This window comes from Anoplopoma fimbria, chromosome 17 (assembly GCF_027596085.1).
Source record: "Anoplopoma fimbria isolate UVic2021 breed Golden Eagle Sablefish chromosome 17, Afim_UVic_2022, whole genome shotgun sequence".
Lineage (NCBI taxonomy): Eukaryota > Metazoa > Chordata > Actinopteri > Perciformes > Anoplopomatidae > Anoplopoma > Anoplopoma fimbria.
Window position 1 is genome coordinate 19,176,116 of NC_072465.1, and position 19,170 is coordinate 19,195,285.

The window sequence follows — 19,170 nt, forward strand, 5'->3', positions numbered from 1 at the left end:
GGACACCTCGGCATGTTGCTGGTAGAGGGGTTTGAACCACCAACCTTGTGGTTACGGGACAAGCGCTCTACCTCATGTGCCACAGCCGCCCACGAGGAAATTGATACCATTTATGTTCGGATTTAACAAATGAGATAAGTGAGCTTAAAGGGTTGCTGGTAGGCAGACTGTTAGATTTGGACAGTCTCAGGTCAGCAGTTTCCAGTCATTGTGCTAAACTAAGCCAACAGGCTGCTGGTGGTTTTCTATTTACTGAACACATAAATAGTAGTATTGATCTCTTTTCATCTAACTCCTGGCAAGAAAGCAGATTTCAAACTAGAAATTGAAGCCAGTTGCATTCTGATGTGAAGTTATTTGTTTAAAACCCGCAAAGGACTTTACACCTTATAATTCTAATGCAAAAAAATATAACACACATTTTAAAAGGAGGCCTACTTGAACACATCTTCTGAGTAACTTTACCTTGGAAAGTATGATAAAGTGTGTTATCTGGTCTCCTCAGAGAGTTAACCTGTGGGCTCTGCTCTAGTTTTACCACAGCGCCAGGTAACATGGCCCAGATACAAAACCACCGTCACATTCAACAGAAAGAGGAAAAGAAACACGTCAAAGAAAAGACAGCGACAAACAGAGAGAGAACAAAAAACAAACAATACTGAGATAGAAATGATCCTGCACACACACACACAGACAGACAGACAGACAGACAGACGGACGGACAGACAGACTCGCTCGCAGCTTTAGCTTTGGGTGTGTGCTTTGCCGCTGAAGGGGTGAGCGAAAGATGCACCAGGGAGCGCAAGTGTTCTGGAAACAGTCACAATGCTATTTCCAGCAAGCAGGTCGCTGGCTGTCCCTCTTTCAGCCAAGGGAGCGAGACTTCATTTTTCAAAATGCTCAAACAACCCAATTCTGACATCTCTTTTCAGTTCAGTCTACTTCACACCGTCGGGGCCGGGGTTTGGCAACGAGCATCCATAACTAGACCAACATTTATACAGTTTGGCTTGCTTCTCTGCTGTCTGATTCCTTTTTTTTTTTCTTACTCCCATTTATTTTCCTCCCCCTCTTTTCAACCCCCCTTCTCGTGTATTTCACTTCCTCATTTTCTTCACAAGATAATTTATTCTGTCTGCTCTTCCTCCTCCCCTTATTTTTCCGCGTCTTCCTTCCTTTCCTCCCCCTCTCGCCGTTTGACTTGTGGACCTTTGAAGTCGCCTTAATCGGCACGAAGAGTAACCAAACGCATTGGTTCTCGTATATTTGCTGTTTACGTTAATGAAGCATTCATGTGTTGGGTTTACGGAGGCACTCGGTAATGGTGCCTGAGGGGAGCTGACTCAGACTGCAGTACGGAGTCACGCTACACTCTCTGGTTTGACACCACGGTCACATCACTCTGCCATGCCAAAAAGTCTCTCCTACACAAGCCTACACACACACACACACACACACGCACACACACACACACACACACGCACACGCACACGCTAAATTATGTGAGCGTCAAAAAGGAGGTCAGTGAGAAACATTTTCACTCCGCCAACTTATGAGAAAACTTGGATTTATGTGCCCTCACAGCAGACCAGTAATAATGACATAAGAGATTTGTTCCCCAAACTCATTTTATAGAGTAAATAAGAGTGAGACTTATGGAGAGTTCAACTTTTCAATTATGCCCTCTCATGCTTAGCCCAGATTGATTTATGAGTGCCGCCAACCCTGAGAAAAGAGTAACTGTCTTGGTATTTGGTCATGACACAGACAAATTGTGTGATGTCTGCGGAGTACAAAGACACATAAGAAGCATCAAGCGCTCTATTAAAACGAGTGCGGTATTTGTGTGTTTTCCTGACCTCCTCAAAGTCGTCGCTGACCCAGATAGGGATCGGTGTTCCCCAGTAACGGTTCCTGGAAATCGCCCAGTCTCTTGCGTCTCTCAGCCAGTTTCCGAAACGCTTCTCACGCACAAACTCTGGAACCCTACCGAAACAGAGAGAATATGATGATGATGATGATTTTATTCAGGTCTGAATGTAGGATTGAGGTTTATTTTTTGCTTGAAATGCCACAAAACAAGAATATTGCAGTCATGCTCATGTTTAAACACCAATTACCATCCATTTACAACCAACAATTCTCATAGAAACCATTTAATCAGGTTTTTCGACGTTTCCAACAAGACATGCAATTTAATAGCCCTTTTACTGTCTTACTGTAGGTGTGAAAATACAATGGAAAACCAGTCAGGACAATATGGCGTATAATTATTTATTACTATATAACATTGTACTACTTACCAGCAGTACATAACAATAACTCCTAATGATATAATTAATTTAATTAACACAACCTGGACTCTGATAAGCAGTATTTATAAATAAATAGACATGGAGAGACGATTTATGAATTTAAGTTCATTTGAAGTTTATTTAATTTATTTATTTTGTACGTTTGCTCATTTTGAGACAATGGGCTTCCTAAATACTGTAGCTGGCAGTAGTGACAGTATTTGCTGAAACAAAAAAAGACTCAACAGCCTCACATCCACTGTGATAACATCGCCCACGTATAAACTATAAGTGGGTGATGTTTCCCAACAGCCTGCAATCAGATACAAAACCATTCTGGAACCAACGTTACTGCCTATGGTTTGGAAGAGAAAATATTGAAGACTTTTGTAAATCAAATTGGAGATTTTTTTAATACCTTTTTCTTAAAATGCAATATTTAAGACCTGCAGTTACCTTTCTAATTTAATGTGAATGCATTTTCTCACAACAAGAGCGGGCATTATTATTATAATGTCCATTATTCCTTATTCCTATTAAGCTGACTTTCTCTTCTTCCTCGTTTTAGCCCTTAAAATAAACTGTGCTGCTGTATTTATGAAGCTATACTGCAAAGGTTAACGTTCCCTCCAAGGCATCTCCCTCCTCCGTACCTCTTTTCTGCTCTCCCTTTTCCATATTTTGCCTCAACCGATTTCTAGCTATAATCCACTATCTCACAATCTCTTCCTCTTCCTGTCATTTTTTCTCTGTCCCCCTCTCTTGCTTTGCCAGGCAGTGTTGCTCAGGAGAACAGAGCGGGGGGGGGGGGGGTATAAATTGTCATCAAGATCCACGCGCTACGCAATGAGTTCATCAATTCCCATTTGTGGGAGGCATTTCTATTTAGGCCCCTAATATATCAATTTAATGATTTTTTTTTTTTTTTTTTGCTGCTGCTGCTGCTCAGCCCCCAGTGAACACTCATCCACCATCTCGCCCTCCCACTCTTGCTTCATGCTAAATGTAGAATTTAAAGTGTGCTGTCTTGTGCTCAAGACAGACAGAGGAGCCATTTAACATGTACAGGCTTCTATTATAAGTCAGAGACGCTGGGGACGGAGACAAGAGGGAGGCAGAAGGACAGAGGTTGTGGTCAGGACCGATTGAGCGTTTGCATGTGGAAAAAAGGTAAAGAGGACGAAAACATGAAAAAAAACGGAGGGAAGAAAAATAGAAACTGATGACAGCCAATGTGCAACTAATCAGGAAATAGACTAAACCCCTCCTCCTGAACGGTGATCGTCCAATCGTGGCTTAGTAATCGTAAATATGCAGGCAGGTCTGCGTGGGGCTGTAGTGAAAATGACACTCCGTACATGAAGAGTTTGGTCTTTTTATTTCAACCCTCTCCAAAAGTGTTGTTTAAAACTGTGTTTATCCGCTCTACTGTTAGCTGCAAATGTTAACACATCCAGCTGACTAGCTTAATAAAATGTGCTCGAGACAAATGTCAATTCAGCCAACAGAATCAACAACTAAAAATGAGAAGCCTACTTTTGTCTGCCACTGTCTACAATTAAGAACCCATTGTTTAAAAATGAATAAATATTTCAAAATGGCTTAGCAAACGGTTGGCCTTGAATAAGAGGGACAGACAAAGAATCGCTCGAAGGAAAAGTCACTCAATACCAAATTTCAAGAAACTGCGTTCTGAAATCAGGCAGTGAGCGAGCTTCCGGCACCTTGAGCCTCCCAAAGAGACCAGCTCTCCTCGCGAGCACTCATTAATTCAGTCCTTAATTTATTCAGACAGAGGGACATCTGGAGAAATCAGCCTGAACTTGCTCAATATATACTTAGCCTGAGTCTAACCACTGCACTGCACATTTGAGGAAAGGGAGATAAAAATGAACAAATCACATTGAGAATATGGTAATAGCACTTTGCTTTCTGAAGGATTCTTTTAAGTCTCCATCAGCTAACATGAACTTCGTAAAGAGGTACGGAGCTCTGGAAAGATTTTACTCTTTTTAAAAGATGCTAATGAACTGGCAACCCTCACTAACAGCCCGTGAGACAAAGAAACAGACAGCCAGACAATCGTCCTGAGGTTACAACTCAAGTATGAAAGTGGAGTCAAGGAAAGGAAAATATAAATCTTCTCTTAACAAAATCAAATAATTAAGGCTCGAGTATAAGCTTAATTAGAAAGCCGTCTAAGAGCATCACCCTGCAGCCACAGGAGGAAATATGTGGGTATTAATGTATAATTTACTGAAGGCTCCCCAAGTATAACAGCAAAATGTATCATTAAAAATTTACAGTGATTCTTTCTGAACAGTCGTTGTAAATGTTTCATCATGACTACAAATATGTTACACGTCTTTACATTTCAGCTGCAAAGAAATGCTCTACAGCTGAAACAACTAATCGATTAGAAATGTGATCTGCAACAATTTTGATAATCGAGTGGTTGTTTCAAGAAATGTTCTAAAGGTTCTCTATTCAATATTCAAAGTATCAATATAGCAATTAGCTATGTAAAGATATCTACCTGATTCACTCTCCCTCTGTGTGTTTTAATCGTTTTTTGTGTGCCACTAAATGTTTTTGCCATTTAGTGCATGTTTGTGCATGTGAGCGTGCCCCATTGGCTCGCTCTCGGCCGCCGCTCTGCACTGCTTTCATACAGCAGTTATAGCTGATAACGCCGTCCGGACCAACGAGTTGTCGTGGAAACGTAGCATACATCCTCCGGTTCCCCCTCAAGTAAACGCGTTTAGCTCTGTCAGCATTCTTGCTGTTATAAGCACCGTTAGCTGCTAGCCGTCGCCATGTTAAGGGCCGTGTGGAGGCAATAGAGATGCCAGAGTTTTCAATTTAGCAGCTTTAAGTCAATTTTCCAAATTCAATAGTTTAAGCTTCTCAAATGGGAATATTTGCTGTTGTAAATGGAAAATCTTTTTGTAGTTATGACTGGACAAAAAATGCCTGAGAGCCTATGATTGGGATTTTTCACTATGGACTGCCATTTTCTAGACCATGTGATTATTTGAAAAAAAAAAAAAAAAGAAAAAAAAGAGTACAGATTAAGAGATAATGAAAATGATCAGTAGTTGCCTGATTCTATTGCAAAAAAAAACGAACATACTGTAAATTGCTTTAACATAAAATGGAAATGGTCGCCCTGTACAAAATACGACACTTCTACCCCTCATATGAGGAATGTCGCCTTTAAAGTAGTGTGTGCGTATGTGCCGGTCTGTGTGTACATGTGTGTCTGGGCGTCTTCACCTTCCTAGCGGCTACTCATTCATCTCAGTTTGACAGTCCCATTACCAGAGGCAGCTACTGTGGCTCAGAAAGAGCACTGGGAGCACCAGGGGTAATACCACTTAGCAAAGCCATCGTGCTGACGCTTACTTTTTCTCCACGTTCTGCCTTTAAAATTAGCAGTAGCTCATGTTTTCTATAAAACAATCAGTATGCAGTGTGCATCATAACAAAATGTTTTGATGAGAATTTTCCCCTAAAAAAAATGAAAATGAAAAATCCTTGAGAGAAATACTATGTCTAGTAATACATGGCGGTCCTGCAGAGAAATACAACCCGACGTGGTCATGCGGAATAGCGGCTGTAATTGTTTTGGGACTGCAACTGCTGTCTGTCTCCTCTTGAAGTATTTGAGGCCATAGCTGCCAATTCCCTGCCACTTAGCACCACGCTAGCTATCAGCTGTCTCATAAAGCAGCTCACCAGTAGCATTTGTCGTTGTTGGCCAGTAGTTTGTCCACCATGTGCTCCACTCGAACAAACCAGCTGGGGACGGCTTTGTAGATCAGAGGCGTGTCGGACCTGAAAGCATATAAACACATTACATAAAACATATTGAAGCAACAAAAAAAAACAAAAAACGCATTTATAAGACAAATCATAGTTTATGAACAAGCCATTAGCTCTCAGGTTGGTCAGTGAGTTTGATTGTTGTTTTTGGTATTTACTTTTGCATTATAGTTATTTTTGATATGTTATATTTTTATTTGCTGTATTGACCACTGAATACAAAACTAGCTGAATTGAATAGGTGGCAGTGTGTTTTAGCCACGCTAGCAGCATGGCTGTAAGAATGGAAATGTTGCTCAGTCGGTAAGTCTGCCACTTTGGTTCAGACTAAAATATCTAAATAACTATTGGTCATTCAGGGAAATAGAGCGAAAAAATCCTAATGACTTTGCTGACGCCCTCACTTTGATCAGGTCAAAATAAAAATGTTGTCTAATAGTTTGATTTAACCACCAGCTGGGCTGTGGAAAAAGCTGCTCTTTCCCAACCACAGAAACAAAAGAAAATATGAGCCAAGTCAAATAAAGTTTAAGTACAAATAAACTGGAAATCTTAATAGTATCATAATTCTATTACATTCGTTTGACTTGAAGCCAGATATGTTTTAATAGTGTTCTACTTGTTAATCTTTACAACCAATTTGTGGTTTAATGTTTATTCTGAAGCATAGACAAAACTCCACTTTGCTGAGTTCTACCTTGCAGGTGCGTAGTGGTTAATAAAACAACTGTTTCATCTCTACCAGCCTGTGTCTCCTTGTGGCTTAAAGAGCACATCTCTGCTATTTACTGGGTTAATTAATCCTGCTCAGGTCAGCCTGCAGCTGCTCCGACTGAGACAGTGATTTATTTTGCTTAAAAAGTTAGTGTGTGTATGTGTGGGTCTGCATATGTTTGTTACGATGTGATAATGTGGGAACTTGAGGTTATGTTTGTGTGTGTGTGTGTGTGTGTGTGTGTGTGTGTGTGTGTGTGTGTGTGTGTGTGTGTGTGTGTGTGTGTGTGTGTGTGTGTGTGTGTGTGTGTGTGTGTGTGTCATCACGCTGACATTGGCTTTGTGAATTGATTCTATGCAGAGACCACAAAACCTCTAATGACGTCCAGGGCTGATGCTCCTGAGGGAGGCATGAGCAAAGAAGAACCACAAACTTTTTCTAACGCTACTAAACTCTGAACTTTACATTTGGTCTTCTGTCTTGCAATTTGTAAACTGCAGCAGGTGGGGTTATTCTATAACGGTTGTTTTAATGGTCCCCAGTGGAAGAGTGATGCTGTTGGTTTGAGTGAGCTGTAAAGTGTCACTCAAACGTGGCACAGAGGGAACATTAGTTTTACAGTTTGACTGTTTCTCTCACCTCCAGCAGAAGGGGTAATTATGTTTGAAAGTGCTGGCATTGACGAGACGACCCATCTCCTTCAGCATCTTGATGATATTTTTGTCGGCATCCTTAAAATAGAAGAAGAAAAAAATTAATAAAACAATTTTAAAATACATAGTGTTAGAGAGTAGCACAATACCAGGTTTCACTGTTCTCTGGTTTAAGTTCCCATGTGGTTTGGTGTGGTCAGAAGGGTGCAGCGTTGCCCCTGTAACTACACCCAACTTCGACGTCAGTGTACTGACAAACCCTGGAGAACACCTGTACATGACTGTTGCAAAGTTAAGGCACTGGAGGTCAGAAAAAAAACAAGATTTTCAGCTGATGTTAAATAGTTTAACCATGAAAAAGGGAGTTGATAAATTAAGGATGAAATTAAAAATGTAAGTGAAAGCGAGATTATGAAATTATGACATTTGCTACCCAAGTTTTATAAAAATTAATCATCTCACTATTTTTCTCCACTTATTCTATTAATGGAAGCACTGTTAAGCTGTCCTTGGCACGAGTAAAGCGTGATTCCTGGAACTTGCAGTATCTCCTGCAGCAAATCTTCTTTACAAATACAATTTGTCTTTTTCCTTTATGTCCATTGCCCAAAATATTTCCCATATAATAATTATAACATATTTAGTATACATGTCAGCAGTATTTAAAACCCCAATGAAAAAAAAACCCTGGATAACAGCGAAACATTTAAATGGATGTCAGAATTAAAACACTTAATTACTATCGTCTTAAACATTTTTCCTTTACATATTATTCCACAAACCTCTTCATAATAAGAAAGCTTGTGTAATCATGAAGTGCAGTGGCACAACTACAGCTGAGCTTAGCAGTTATTACTATTAGTTATAATACTACTACTATTATGTATGATATATTGTAAATTTGGTATTGCAGGGATTGGATCATTTTTGGTATTTTTACTTTATCTATTTCTTGTATTTAAGAGAATTGCAAAGTGAAAAAACATACCATGGTAACACTACTGTGCATCACATTTGTCCAGCCATTCCTTTATCATTAGATTAACATATTTGACTTATAATATACCATTTTCTCGTTCAGGTTGGAAAGCTCTGGATTCATGAATGCAGTATGAGTTTAAGTTTTTCTTTGAGAAAAAACCAAGGTAAATTCATAGCCAAGGTCTAGGTCTGCTTATTCAGGTATGACAAATACCACCAAAGAGGTAGGAAGAAATGGCCTGCTTTGTCATCCAGGTCATTGTTTATGGCAAACAATCTTATATGCAATCAGCCCTGTGCCTCGTCACGCACTATTTCATCTCCCTCTCACCAAGCAATTCACAGGAAGCTCATAAATATGACTTCTCAGCAAGGTGTTTGGCAGACTGTTGGTCGTGACCTCTTTGTAGAGAGAGGGGCTTCAAATTTTCTCGGCCAGGAGTACATTTTGTTATACCCTGACCCAGGCTCATTAAAACATGAAAGAGCACCTGTGATGTGGAGATTTATTGGAACTTTGCCTCAAACCAATTGAGAGAATTTCACCACCTGGCCAATTTAGTATAAACAAGGGTTACTAGATATGTTTACTTTATTACTCACACATATTTGTGACTCTTTTAGAATATCTTTGTAACAAAGCATAATTACACAGCAGAGTTTCTGGTTCCTTATCACTCAGTTGCTCTTGTTTAATTATGTTTAATAACCCCAGCTAACCTACGTAACCTAGCACGCCTTAGGCTGAATTCACGGAGCCATTTTATTCTTTGGTGGGAAATTCAGTTGTTAGAAATGATTTACACGATAAAGAAAAAATCTAAATAATTGTTATTTACTGGGCCTGATTTGGTGAAAACAGATTTTTAACACCAACTATTTTTTTGTTAAAATGAAGTTAGTAGAAGGCAAAGAGACAGAGAAATAAACTTATTACAGGTAGATGAAGTAGACCAATAATAAAAGAGTGCAACATCACACACACACACACACACACACACGCACACGCACACGCAAAACGAAAAAGAGATCAATGCATTATTTTGAATGCACTCACTTCAATCTTTATTATGTAACAGTGGGTCAACATTAGTGTAAATAGTCAATAGATGAGTCCTGTCAAACATTTTGAATAATCAGGGGGAATGTAAAGACAAGGCAAAACACTAATGACATCTGTTCTGCTTTGTTTGGGTTGAAATCTAACACATCATAGCAGGACTAAAGTGTTTTTTTTTTGTAGGAGGAGGTGGGATCCTAAAGTTTGATCAAGAGAAGAGGGGGCGGCAAAAAGGTGAGCGGATGTAGATGAGGGAATTAAACCCAGGAGTTGTAGGAAAAGGAGAAAAGGGAAAAAAAGCGTCTAACTAAGGAGACCTGAGGGCCATAGAACAGGAACCAGGGGGATGCTGGAGGCAGCAGGGTAGAGCTGGGAGGTAAGGAGGACAGGAGGGTTGTTCTGGGAAAATTGTGCAAAATTTGAAGTACGAAGGACTGGGGGGAATTGCAGGGAAGCAGACATTGTAAGCAAAGTAAAGGAAATGGGGTCACGGTAAGTTAAATGGTTAGAAGGGCTGGGTATCAAATCTCAATACTGAGTGTCCCAAAGAAAATATCAAGCCAATTTTAGAGTATTCTATTAGAAATGTGTTTAGACATAATGTTATATTTGATATCATTTTCCTTGTTTGTTAAATGAAAATAAATGTTTTTGCAGAAAAAACATATAACCAAAGCAAGGTTTCAAGGAAAGTCTTATTTTGGCATCTGTACTGAAATCGGCATCAAATCGGAGCCGGTATCGGATATAAATTTCAAATACCCAGCCCGTGGAGTAAGGAGGGTAAAGAAGGGGGAAAAATGGGAAGATTGGGAATAATCTCTTTAACAAGTATCAGCTGATCTCTCCACTCCACGTCGATCTGCTTGTCTTCTCTGTCGCAGCTTTAGACCTGCGGATCCTCTCATCCTGGATATTTAGACGGTTTTGGCAATTCCGAGCCTACTCTCCTCCCCTTCCAGCAGCTTTCTGTAGGTGGCGATCTCCACATCCAGCTTGAGCTTAATGTGCAGCAGTTCCTGGTAGTCGTGGAGATACTTTGTCATCTCTAGTTTGGTTTCGCAGAGCTGGGCCTCCAACTGAGCAATGATACTCTCCAGACTCCCCACCTTATCCATGTGGGACATTTCCATGTCCTCCAGCTGCTGCTCCAGGGCTGCGTTGCGAGCCCTCATACCATCGATCTGGTTCTGCAGCTCAGACACTTGGTTGTGGAAGGTCGTGATCTCGTCTTTCATGGTCTTCATTTGCTCCTCGTGTTTGCCGGCGTGCTCCTTGAGGGTGTCAAACTTGCTCTTGTACCATTTCTCAGCTTCCTGGACGTTGCGGGCAGCGACAGATTCTATCTCTGCGCGCATGTTGCGCAGGTAAGCGGCCAGGTCGGGCCGATCGCCATCCAGCTCTGCGGTGATCTTTGAGTCCTCGATCTGCTTCATGAGGTCAGCCACTTCTTCATCATGCAGCTTCTTGAGGAACTCTATCTCGGCCACCAGTTGCTCTATACGCCGCTCCAGCTCAGCTTTCTGCAGAGTGGCATTGTCGACATCCTGGCGAAACTCCCTCAGGATCATCTCTGCCTCTTCTCTGAGTGCCAGCTCCTCCTCCAGCTTTAGTCTCCACACTTCCACCTCTTCTTCGATGTAGCCTCGCTCGATATCAGCTGCCCCCTTCTCATTGGTCAGGGACTCAATCAGCTCCCGCACCTCTTTAAACTTGAGCTCGTATTCCTCTCCGATGCCTGTGGGGCCTCCCTTGTAGCGGCCATGCAGTGCTGCCAGCTCAGCTTGAAGAACGGCGTTTCTCTGCTCTAGTGCCTGGACCTTATCGATGTATCCTGCAAACTTGACATTGAGCTCCTGCATCTCCTCTTTCTCGTTGGCATGTTGCTGATGTATCTCCGTGCCCAACTCGACGGCGGCGCTGCGATTACCGGAGCGCCCGCGGTTTTCATATGAGGTTCCACGGCACCGGGAAGGTGACGGACTCTGAATCCTCGCTCTGCTGCTGGAGCCGCTAACCTGCAGGCTCTTCTGGGTGTAAGATGCACCTCTCATGATTCGTAAAATACTGGGTTTGTTTTTTTAAGTTTACAGAGGAACAGCTGCTCTCTCGGCTTCTCTTTGCGTAGCCTGCGTCGCGACTGACGCACCCTCAGATCACCCCGGAGTTTTTATGCGGCAATAAAGAATGTGTCGGACAGCCATGAAACTCACGCTTGGTTTAAACATATTTCAAAAGTGGATTATGACAGCGAACTGTGCCTGAACGCTCTTTATTAGCTAACGCTGTACTGTTAGCGGCCGGGCCGGTCAAGTCCACTCCCTGGCCTTTACACCAGGATGTGAAATAGTGAAGAGATCATGTATGACTTCTATTTTTCACTCACTATCCACTTAGGATGGTAATGAAGTTGGGTGTGACAGGGAAGGCACACAGTGTACTGGTAAACAGCGACAATATGCTTTGGCAGCAGGTTTTCCTACACAACTTTGTGAAACTGCTCTGACGCCGATGCCCTTAACTCTCTCCACATCCATGAACAAGTCATGCGCCTTATGAATAATTTTAAATTACATTTGGAAAACATGATGAATATTTCATATTCTCATCTCAGTTACCACCTAACACAATTAGAAAAAGCATTAAATCTATGACCAAAAAGAAAAGGCACATGTCAGTGCAACTGTTCAGAACGAAAAATGAAAAAATTAATTATAGAAAAATGTATTCCCCAGATATGTAAACAGAGGAAATGGAGAGGAATCGGAGAGTGGGTGCCCAGAAAGCAATAAATCACATAATGAATTAAATCAGCTATCAATATTGTTGAGGGTTTTATCACATGTGTCACACCAGTGGCTCTCACCAGGGGTGGAAGCCTGAAATGTCTGCTAACCTAATCTACATGTACATGTCTGAAGTGTCACTCACTTTGACATACTGTCCCGCAAAGTCAGTGACCTCTGAAGTGAAGCAGCCCGAGGCGTCCACAGGGCAGATAGGAGCCTGGTCCCTCTGGATGATCTTGTATTCGGTGCACACTCTGAAATCATCCTGCAGAGAGAAGAATACACAGTTCAGAGGGTTAAGGGAGTAATGGTATTTGTGTTATACAATTCTATATTCATTATTACTGTAAATCACTTCAAAAAAAGAGAACTAGAACAGAAATGATTGGTCGATTAATCAATCAACAGAAAATGTATCGTCCATTTTTCACTATTTTCTGACATTATATAAATCTAACAAGCAATCAAGAAGATAATCGTCAGAATAATCAATTATAAAAAATATTGTTAGAAGCCCCCTTATTTTAACAGCGTAATTTACTGTAGCCTTATACATCATTTTGAAAAATGTTTCTGGAGGTAATTAAGTCAGATTATCTTGATACAGAGACCCACTTATTTCAAGCTAATGGCATTAGTTGCAATGATATTCTCCTAAGTGATCAAACTGTTTATGAACGTAAGTACTTATCTAACCCCTTTGGAAGCCGGTTTCCCTAGTTCAAAGATATGTTATGACTCCATATCAAATTCCTTGTTGAGCTGGATACTTTTTGCAGTGTTGAAAGAAGCACTGCTGGCATGTGACAGCTATGCATGAAAGATCGGAGCACTGTCCAGCTGTAAATGTATTTTGTATTCATACACCTTGTCAAGATCCAAGATGGATGGCTCACAGGGCCACTTCACATCCAGTCATAACATAGCATAACATTTGAAAAATGTACTTTGCCAGCGCATTTCTTCTCGCTGTATATCTTCAGAGGAAATGCATTTATGTTTTAGGTCCTCAGCAACCAATCAAAGTGAATGTGATCCCTAAATAACAGAAGTGTTACCATATAAAAAAATAATAGAACATTTGAATGCAAATGCAAATGGAAAGTGAAGGGTTTACTTAGGGACTGACTCCAGTGAAAAAGCTACGACAAATAGTAAGAACGTTTTTTATCCACAGCTGGCTACAGACATGAGGGCATCCATCTGCCCCTGACAAGGGCATCTAACCTATCAGAAATGACTCAATTCCTCCGATGGCACTGCAACATTGGCCTCTGCACTGTAGGAATACACTGATACTGTAGCATTCAATACTAAACTTTCATAAAACCCTCTTAAATAGGCATAAACATCAATATGAAGTGGGTACACAAAGAAACATGGTATCCACGTGAGGTTTAAAGTATTAACTAGCCAGATGTGAGACACTATTCTACATTACATTTATAAAAAACTCAACAATAATTTAAAGTTAACATGATGAAGGGTATTCAAAGACAAAACTCTTAATTAAATGATTTCTCAAGACCAGTGGGTCCTAATATTCTTTATGAAATGTCTTAGCTTTGAAATCATTAAACCACCAAAGAAATCGTATTGTCATTATTTCATTTGTTGGTGTCAAGAACAAATCTTTCTTTCATTTTACGGTGAAGTTTAGTCCTCTTGTTAAGTGACGGATAAACCAATGTCAGCATGTGTTGACTCCAGTAAGCAGGAAAAAGGCACTCAAAGCAATGAAGCTATAGAAAACATGTTGACCACAAAGACAACAAAACCCCACTCCTAGAGCAAATACAGAAATAGAACATCATTTAATTGAAATATATCAGTAAAGGCAATGCTTTTATATTCCATCCACAGTTACACCCGACAACAGGAGGCCTGTTTACCTCCGGAGCGTGCTCCATGTGAGCATCTACAGGACTGGATTAACAAGCTTACTAGAAGCAATGTTTCAAAAGTACATTTCTCAACTTTATTCTAAGTCCCTCTGGGAGGTGAAGTGAATTATAATTATAAAGGAGGAGGTGAGCCTGACAAGAGGCAGGTGGAGGCTCCAGACAGTGACAGATGATCAACAGCAAAAGGCTGCACACAGTACACTCAGTCACTGCAGTGAGGCTGGGCGATACGGCCAAACCTTCTAGCCCATTATAGGTAGAGTAATACCTTGATAATAATATATCTCAAAATATAATGTTTTTTTGCTAATTCAATTAATAAATATATATCTATATGAAATAACCACAAGCTAAGGCCTATTTTGTATACTCCTGTGTGAATTAAATACTTGACAAATGACAAATGCTGAATATTTTCTATTTTATTAAGAAATGTAATGCAAAGTGGTGACATTTCTGGAGAAATTGAGTTGGTATGTGCTTGTTATTATTAATTTAGACAAATGAATTGTGTTTCACGATATCACGATATATGATTTCATCACAATATCATTGCATTGAAACATCATAAATTATCACATTGAATTATTCACGAGCCTTAAACCACAGCCTAAACTCTGTGCAATTATAAAAAAAATGAAAGTTTGATGTATATCTAACACTCACATTAAAAAGCCTTGGTTGATTTGGGTCTTGATTAAGTCTTGACTAAATGGCTTGTGCCTAAGAGAGTATCCGAATGGTCTGAAAATGTATCACAAATTATATTGTAACACTTGTTAGAAGGAGCTAATTTCCCACTTCTGTTAGCAATTTTCATATCATGCAATTAAACACTTGTGTATTTTTGGTAAACTACAGAAGTGGTTTTGAAACAATTAGTCAATTGACTGATTATTAACTTTTAATTTATCAAGTCAAAATGCTGAACAATTACTAGTCTGTGCTTCTGAAAAATGCCGTTTCCTGTTTGAAATCATTTTAAATTAAATTTCTCTGGGTCACAAAGGGAATAGCAATGGGCAGTTTGTTTATTTCATCATTTTTTAAATCAAAAGATTTATCTCTTGGTTAAAAAAAAAATGCACAAAGCTAGATAAAAAACAAAAACTCACAGCTCCAAAGTAAGGTGCCTGGTGGACCACTCCTGTGCCATCTTCCTCCTTGACATAGTTATCCGTCACCACCTGGAAGGCTCCTTCCTCCCCACACTGAAATGGAACGAGGATGAAGAGAATTAGATGAAGGAGGGCGAGTGGTGAGGAGGGAAAATAAATAGAGCCGTTGATAGAAAGAGAGAGATTAAAAGAGGGATTTAGAGAACATAAACCGAGTTGCCAATTTGTGGTCTGACAAGTAATTAAAGTGAGACATAGGTCTGTCTTCAGTTTGTGTCAAACAATACATAAACCTGTGGAACAAGAACACAAACTACTGACCTTGGCAAAGTACTGGAATAGAGGCAGGTATTTTTTCCCTTTCAGCGTCTTGCCGGCAAATCTAAAAACACAAAAACACATTTAAAGTTGTATTCAACTTCATTTCATTTACTCACTAAAATTTCTCTGAATAGTATCGACTGACTGTCCAGCTGTTGATACTAATCTAGAAAAGGATGATCGAGGTAAACACATGTTAAATATGACATAAGATGCTGTATGAGATCTCTATCAGTTAAAAACAAAAATTTGTTTTTTAGGCGGGTTATTGTATTTTTATTACTGCAATTAACATGGCATTTCTAAATTCAATATTAGACTACTTTTATTATTAATGAATTATAGCCAATATCATATAATATGTTGTTATCAATTCACTGATGTAAAACACAGGATTTACATCATTTCTGTTTTGTTCGTTTTGTTGATGAAGCTCAATTTCGATTTCACGTGTCCTCCACCTTTAAAAACACTTATGATGCAAGGTGACCCAAAGCCAATCAAAACAGCTTCAATGTACCATAGAATATAAAAAACCTAATCATTTTATAGGATATGTTATGATTCTTACTAGAGCATTCGCATCATTTCATTTGTTTAAGGTTTAAGTTTGTGTTGGCAGTTTTTTTAATTGTTATACAAATAAATCTCTGCTTTTGTGTGAGGAGACTTGTGGCTTGGAAGGCTTGTGTAAGTTGTGTAAGTTAAGACATCAACATGCCTTCTTTATTAACAGTTCATTTGTTCAATATATGGGATGATTGGGGGGGGGGTCGGGGTTAAGTTACAAGAATGATTGGAACAATAAAAAATGTTAGTAAGTATTTTATAGTATTAGTCATTTCCACTCTTGATGTTTTTGTTAAGGTGGCTATAGGGTCTTGTGTACTTACTTGTCCAGGAGAGTGTACTCGCTCTCAGACTTAAACAGAGCTCCCAGCCTGGCCTCCATCAAAATGTAGGTCTTCCCTGTGACGTTGTCTGAGAGATGAACAGAAGAACTAATGTAAATGCTTTCGTTTAGTTTTTACACTTTGCTGCCAGGCCCCAGAGACAAATAAAATCATCCCAAGGCTCCTTATATTTAAAACCATTTTGTGCTGCTGTTACACGGAGGCACACTTTAAACAAGAACTCATTTCAAGACACAAACGGTAAGAACAAGACATGAAGACAAATTAAAGAGCACCGACATGACATTAAGATAATGAAAATCTTCCCGTCTCGTACTAGTAATAACGAAATTGCAATTTCCAATTCATAATCTGCAAAAGGAACTGTGTGAATTGTAGAATTTAATAGAGCCCGACTGAAACAAGCTTTGATTTAAAAGATCACTTCACGTTTTATGTTTTATTTCATCTTATATTATTTGGTTTTACGTTTCGATATTTATTGTCATTTTCAATATACTTATTTAACTTTTTAACTTATTTGTGTTTCACTTCTTGAATGTTTTAACAGCTTTGTTGTGATTCCATTTAGCAATAAAGAGATAAACTAGGTAAAAAAATGATGTGAGGCCAAAGAGAGAAAGATAGTGTATCATAAAGGAAAAGCTACAGTGGAAACCAAAGAGGTTTACCATTACTGTGTTGTATTTATCTGACAATAAACAGAAAGGCCACAACAACAGAAAGCACTATCCATCTGCAACATTTATGACGTAGTCTAACCAGGTAAATATACAGTATAGTAAGAGTTCATCACATGACAATTGACAAACAAAACAAAAATGTTTTATGAGGAGGTGACAACATTAACTCAGAAATCTCAGCAGATGTTTGCCTTTCTCGTTTTTATTTTCTGTACAAACCTCACAGTAGATGAAATGAGGTGGGAGTGAAGATATTGATAGCAGTGATGAAAAATGATATTTTTCGGGGGTCAGGGGAGCTTTGCTCATTTTTTTAAGTCTGTCATCTAAATAGCCCCTGTAGAGTGATTTATGATTATTGAACTGAATTTCATGTATGATAAACAACTACCTATCAAACAAGCATCTAATAGCCCTCAATGTCAAGTCCTGCCTCATTATAATACAGCGACACATAAAGTCAAGGTCAGTAAGGACCCCGTCATGTGGCCAATCAACCAGCAACTGGAATTATTGAAAAGTTGCCACCCTCAAGTAAGATACCTGCCTGGCATTCTGGGAAACTGAACACTGCTGGAAATCTGGCCAGATGGGGATTTTAGCAACAATACCAGGAGAGATGGAGAACAACAGGGACAACAAGAGAGAGAAGAGGGCAGCATCAATAAAAGATGTTTCTTCCCCTCAGTGGAGTGACAAATGACTGCACAGCTCAGACCTGCTGCTGCTGACAGCCCTCAACCCGAACAGCAACAAAGGCAGCGAGGGAGAGACACTCAAAAAGAGACAGAAAATAAGAACAACGAAAGGACAAAACAGGTGCATGTGGAGGAAAAGAGAGCGATAAGAAAATGAGGGGAGGGAAAAAATTGGATGAAGATGGAGCCAGAGAGAGATAGAGAGGGGGAGGGAGAGAGAGAGAGAGAGAGAGAGAGAGAGAGAGAGAGAACGGGAGATAAAAAGAGAGACTGAGCTGTTACAAAAAAAAAAAATTCATTGGTATTCTAAGGCGGTCTCCCATGCAGCACAGGCGGTGCAGTGAGGAAGACAGACTGTGCTCCAACAGTGCCCCCTGCAGGATCAAAGAGGTTTTGACAAACTGGTATAAATCTAGGTCACCCTTTCAAAAAAACCACCAGTTTCTCTCACAGGGAACCAAAAACTACAGCAGCCACCTCTCTGGAGTATTTCTTTATATATTTGAACAAGGACAACACTTTTATTTTAAGTGTCCTGATTTGACGGTCATCCACACCTCTCAGTTCCGGCTCTGACCCACTCACAAATGCAGATATCATACCACACATGAACAGAACCAGCGGTTTAACTTACAATGATAGGCCTTTATTCTACAGAAGAAACGTTGACATGTCACAGCATGAAAAACATAGGTCTAAATAAATAAATAAATCAACGATGGCTGAATTCCATTTAGTCAAAAGTCTGTTACATCCAGAAAACACTCAACAATGCAAACAGCCGCAACAAACTATAACTTTCAGAATGACCATAAAGTTGAACAATACCTCACCTTCAACTGTGCGTGTGTATTTATATATTCTATATCTGGCAGCAGTGTGGGTGGTCCTGAATCACAAATACTTGCTATAAAGCACCTTCTTAATATTCTTTATATGATAAAAAAAAAATAAAAAAAATGAATTTGCTGTTGTCTGGTTTTTGTTTGTAGGAATTCAAAGACCTGACAATTTGAGTAAGGTAGCAGGTTTCAGGTCAGATCTTGATCACAGATTGTGCCGTTACAAACACATCAATTTGGGGTTGTGACATTGAGAAGTCATCCCTTTAAAATAACTGCACTAAACACTTCTAAGTGCAACCTGAATCTACAGTAGAAATCATTAGCAAATGTCATACATAACATGACTATATGTAACTGCTTTTCGATTAAC

At 39.6% G+C, this 19,170-nt stretch overlaps 2 protein-coding genes across 2 annotated transcripts in view; both read right to left on the reverse strand.

Annotated features, from left to right (window-relative positions):
• iars1 (isoleucyl-tRNA synthetase 1) overlaps nucleotides 1-19,170 on the reverse strand; it is a 49,192-nt gene that overhangs the window by 24,591 nt on the left and 5,431 nt on the right. The window contains exons 8-14 of the mRNA XM_054616340.1: nucleotides 16,554-16,641; nucleotides 15,661-15,721; nucleotides 15,337-15,432; nucleotides 12,460-12,582; nucleotides 7,474-7,565; nucleotides 6,033-6,131; nucleotides 1,860-1,986 (exon numbers count right to left, since the gene is read on the reverse strand). Of these exons, the coding sequence (XP_054472315.1) occupies nucleotides 1,860-1,986; nucleotides 6,033-6,131; nucleotides 7,474-7,565; nucleotides 12,460-12,582; nucleotides 15,337-15,432; nucleotides 15,661-15,721; nucleotides 16,554-16,641 (686 nt within the window). The remainder of the gene's footprint in view (nucleotides 1-1,859; nucleotides 1,987-6,032; nucleotides 6,132-7,473; nucleotides 7,566-12,459; nucleotides 12,583-15,336; nucleotides 15,433-15,660; nucleotides 15,722-16,553; nucleotides 16,642-19,170) is intronic.
• On the reverse strand, nucleotides 9,556-12,198 carry LOC129105364 (vimentin-like). Its single transcript, XM_054616341.1, has one exon. It carries the CDS (start codon nucleotides 11,580-11,582, stop codon nucleotides 10,446-10,448), a length of 1,137 nt encoding a protein of 378 aa, XP_054472316.1. The 5' UTR covers nucleotides 11,583-12,198; the 3' UTR covers nucleotides 9,556-10,445.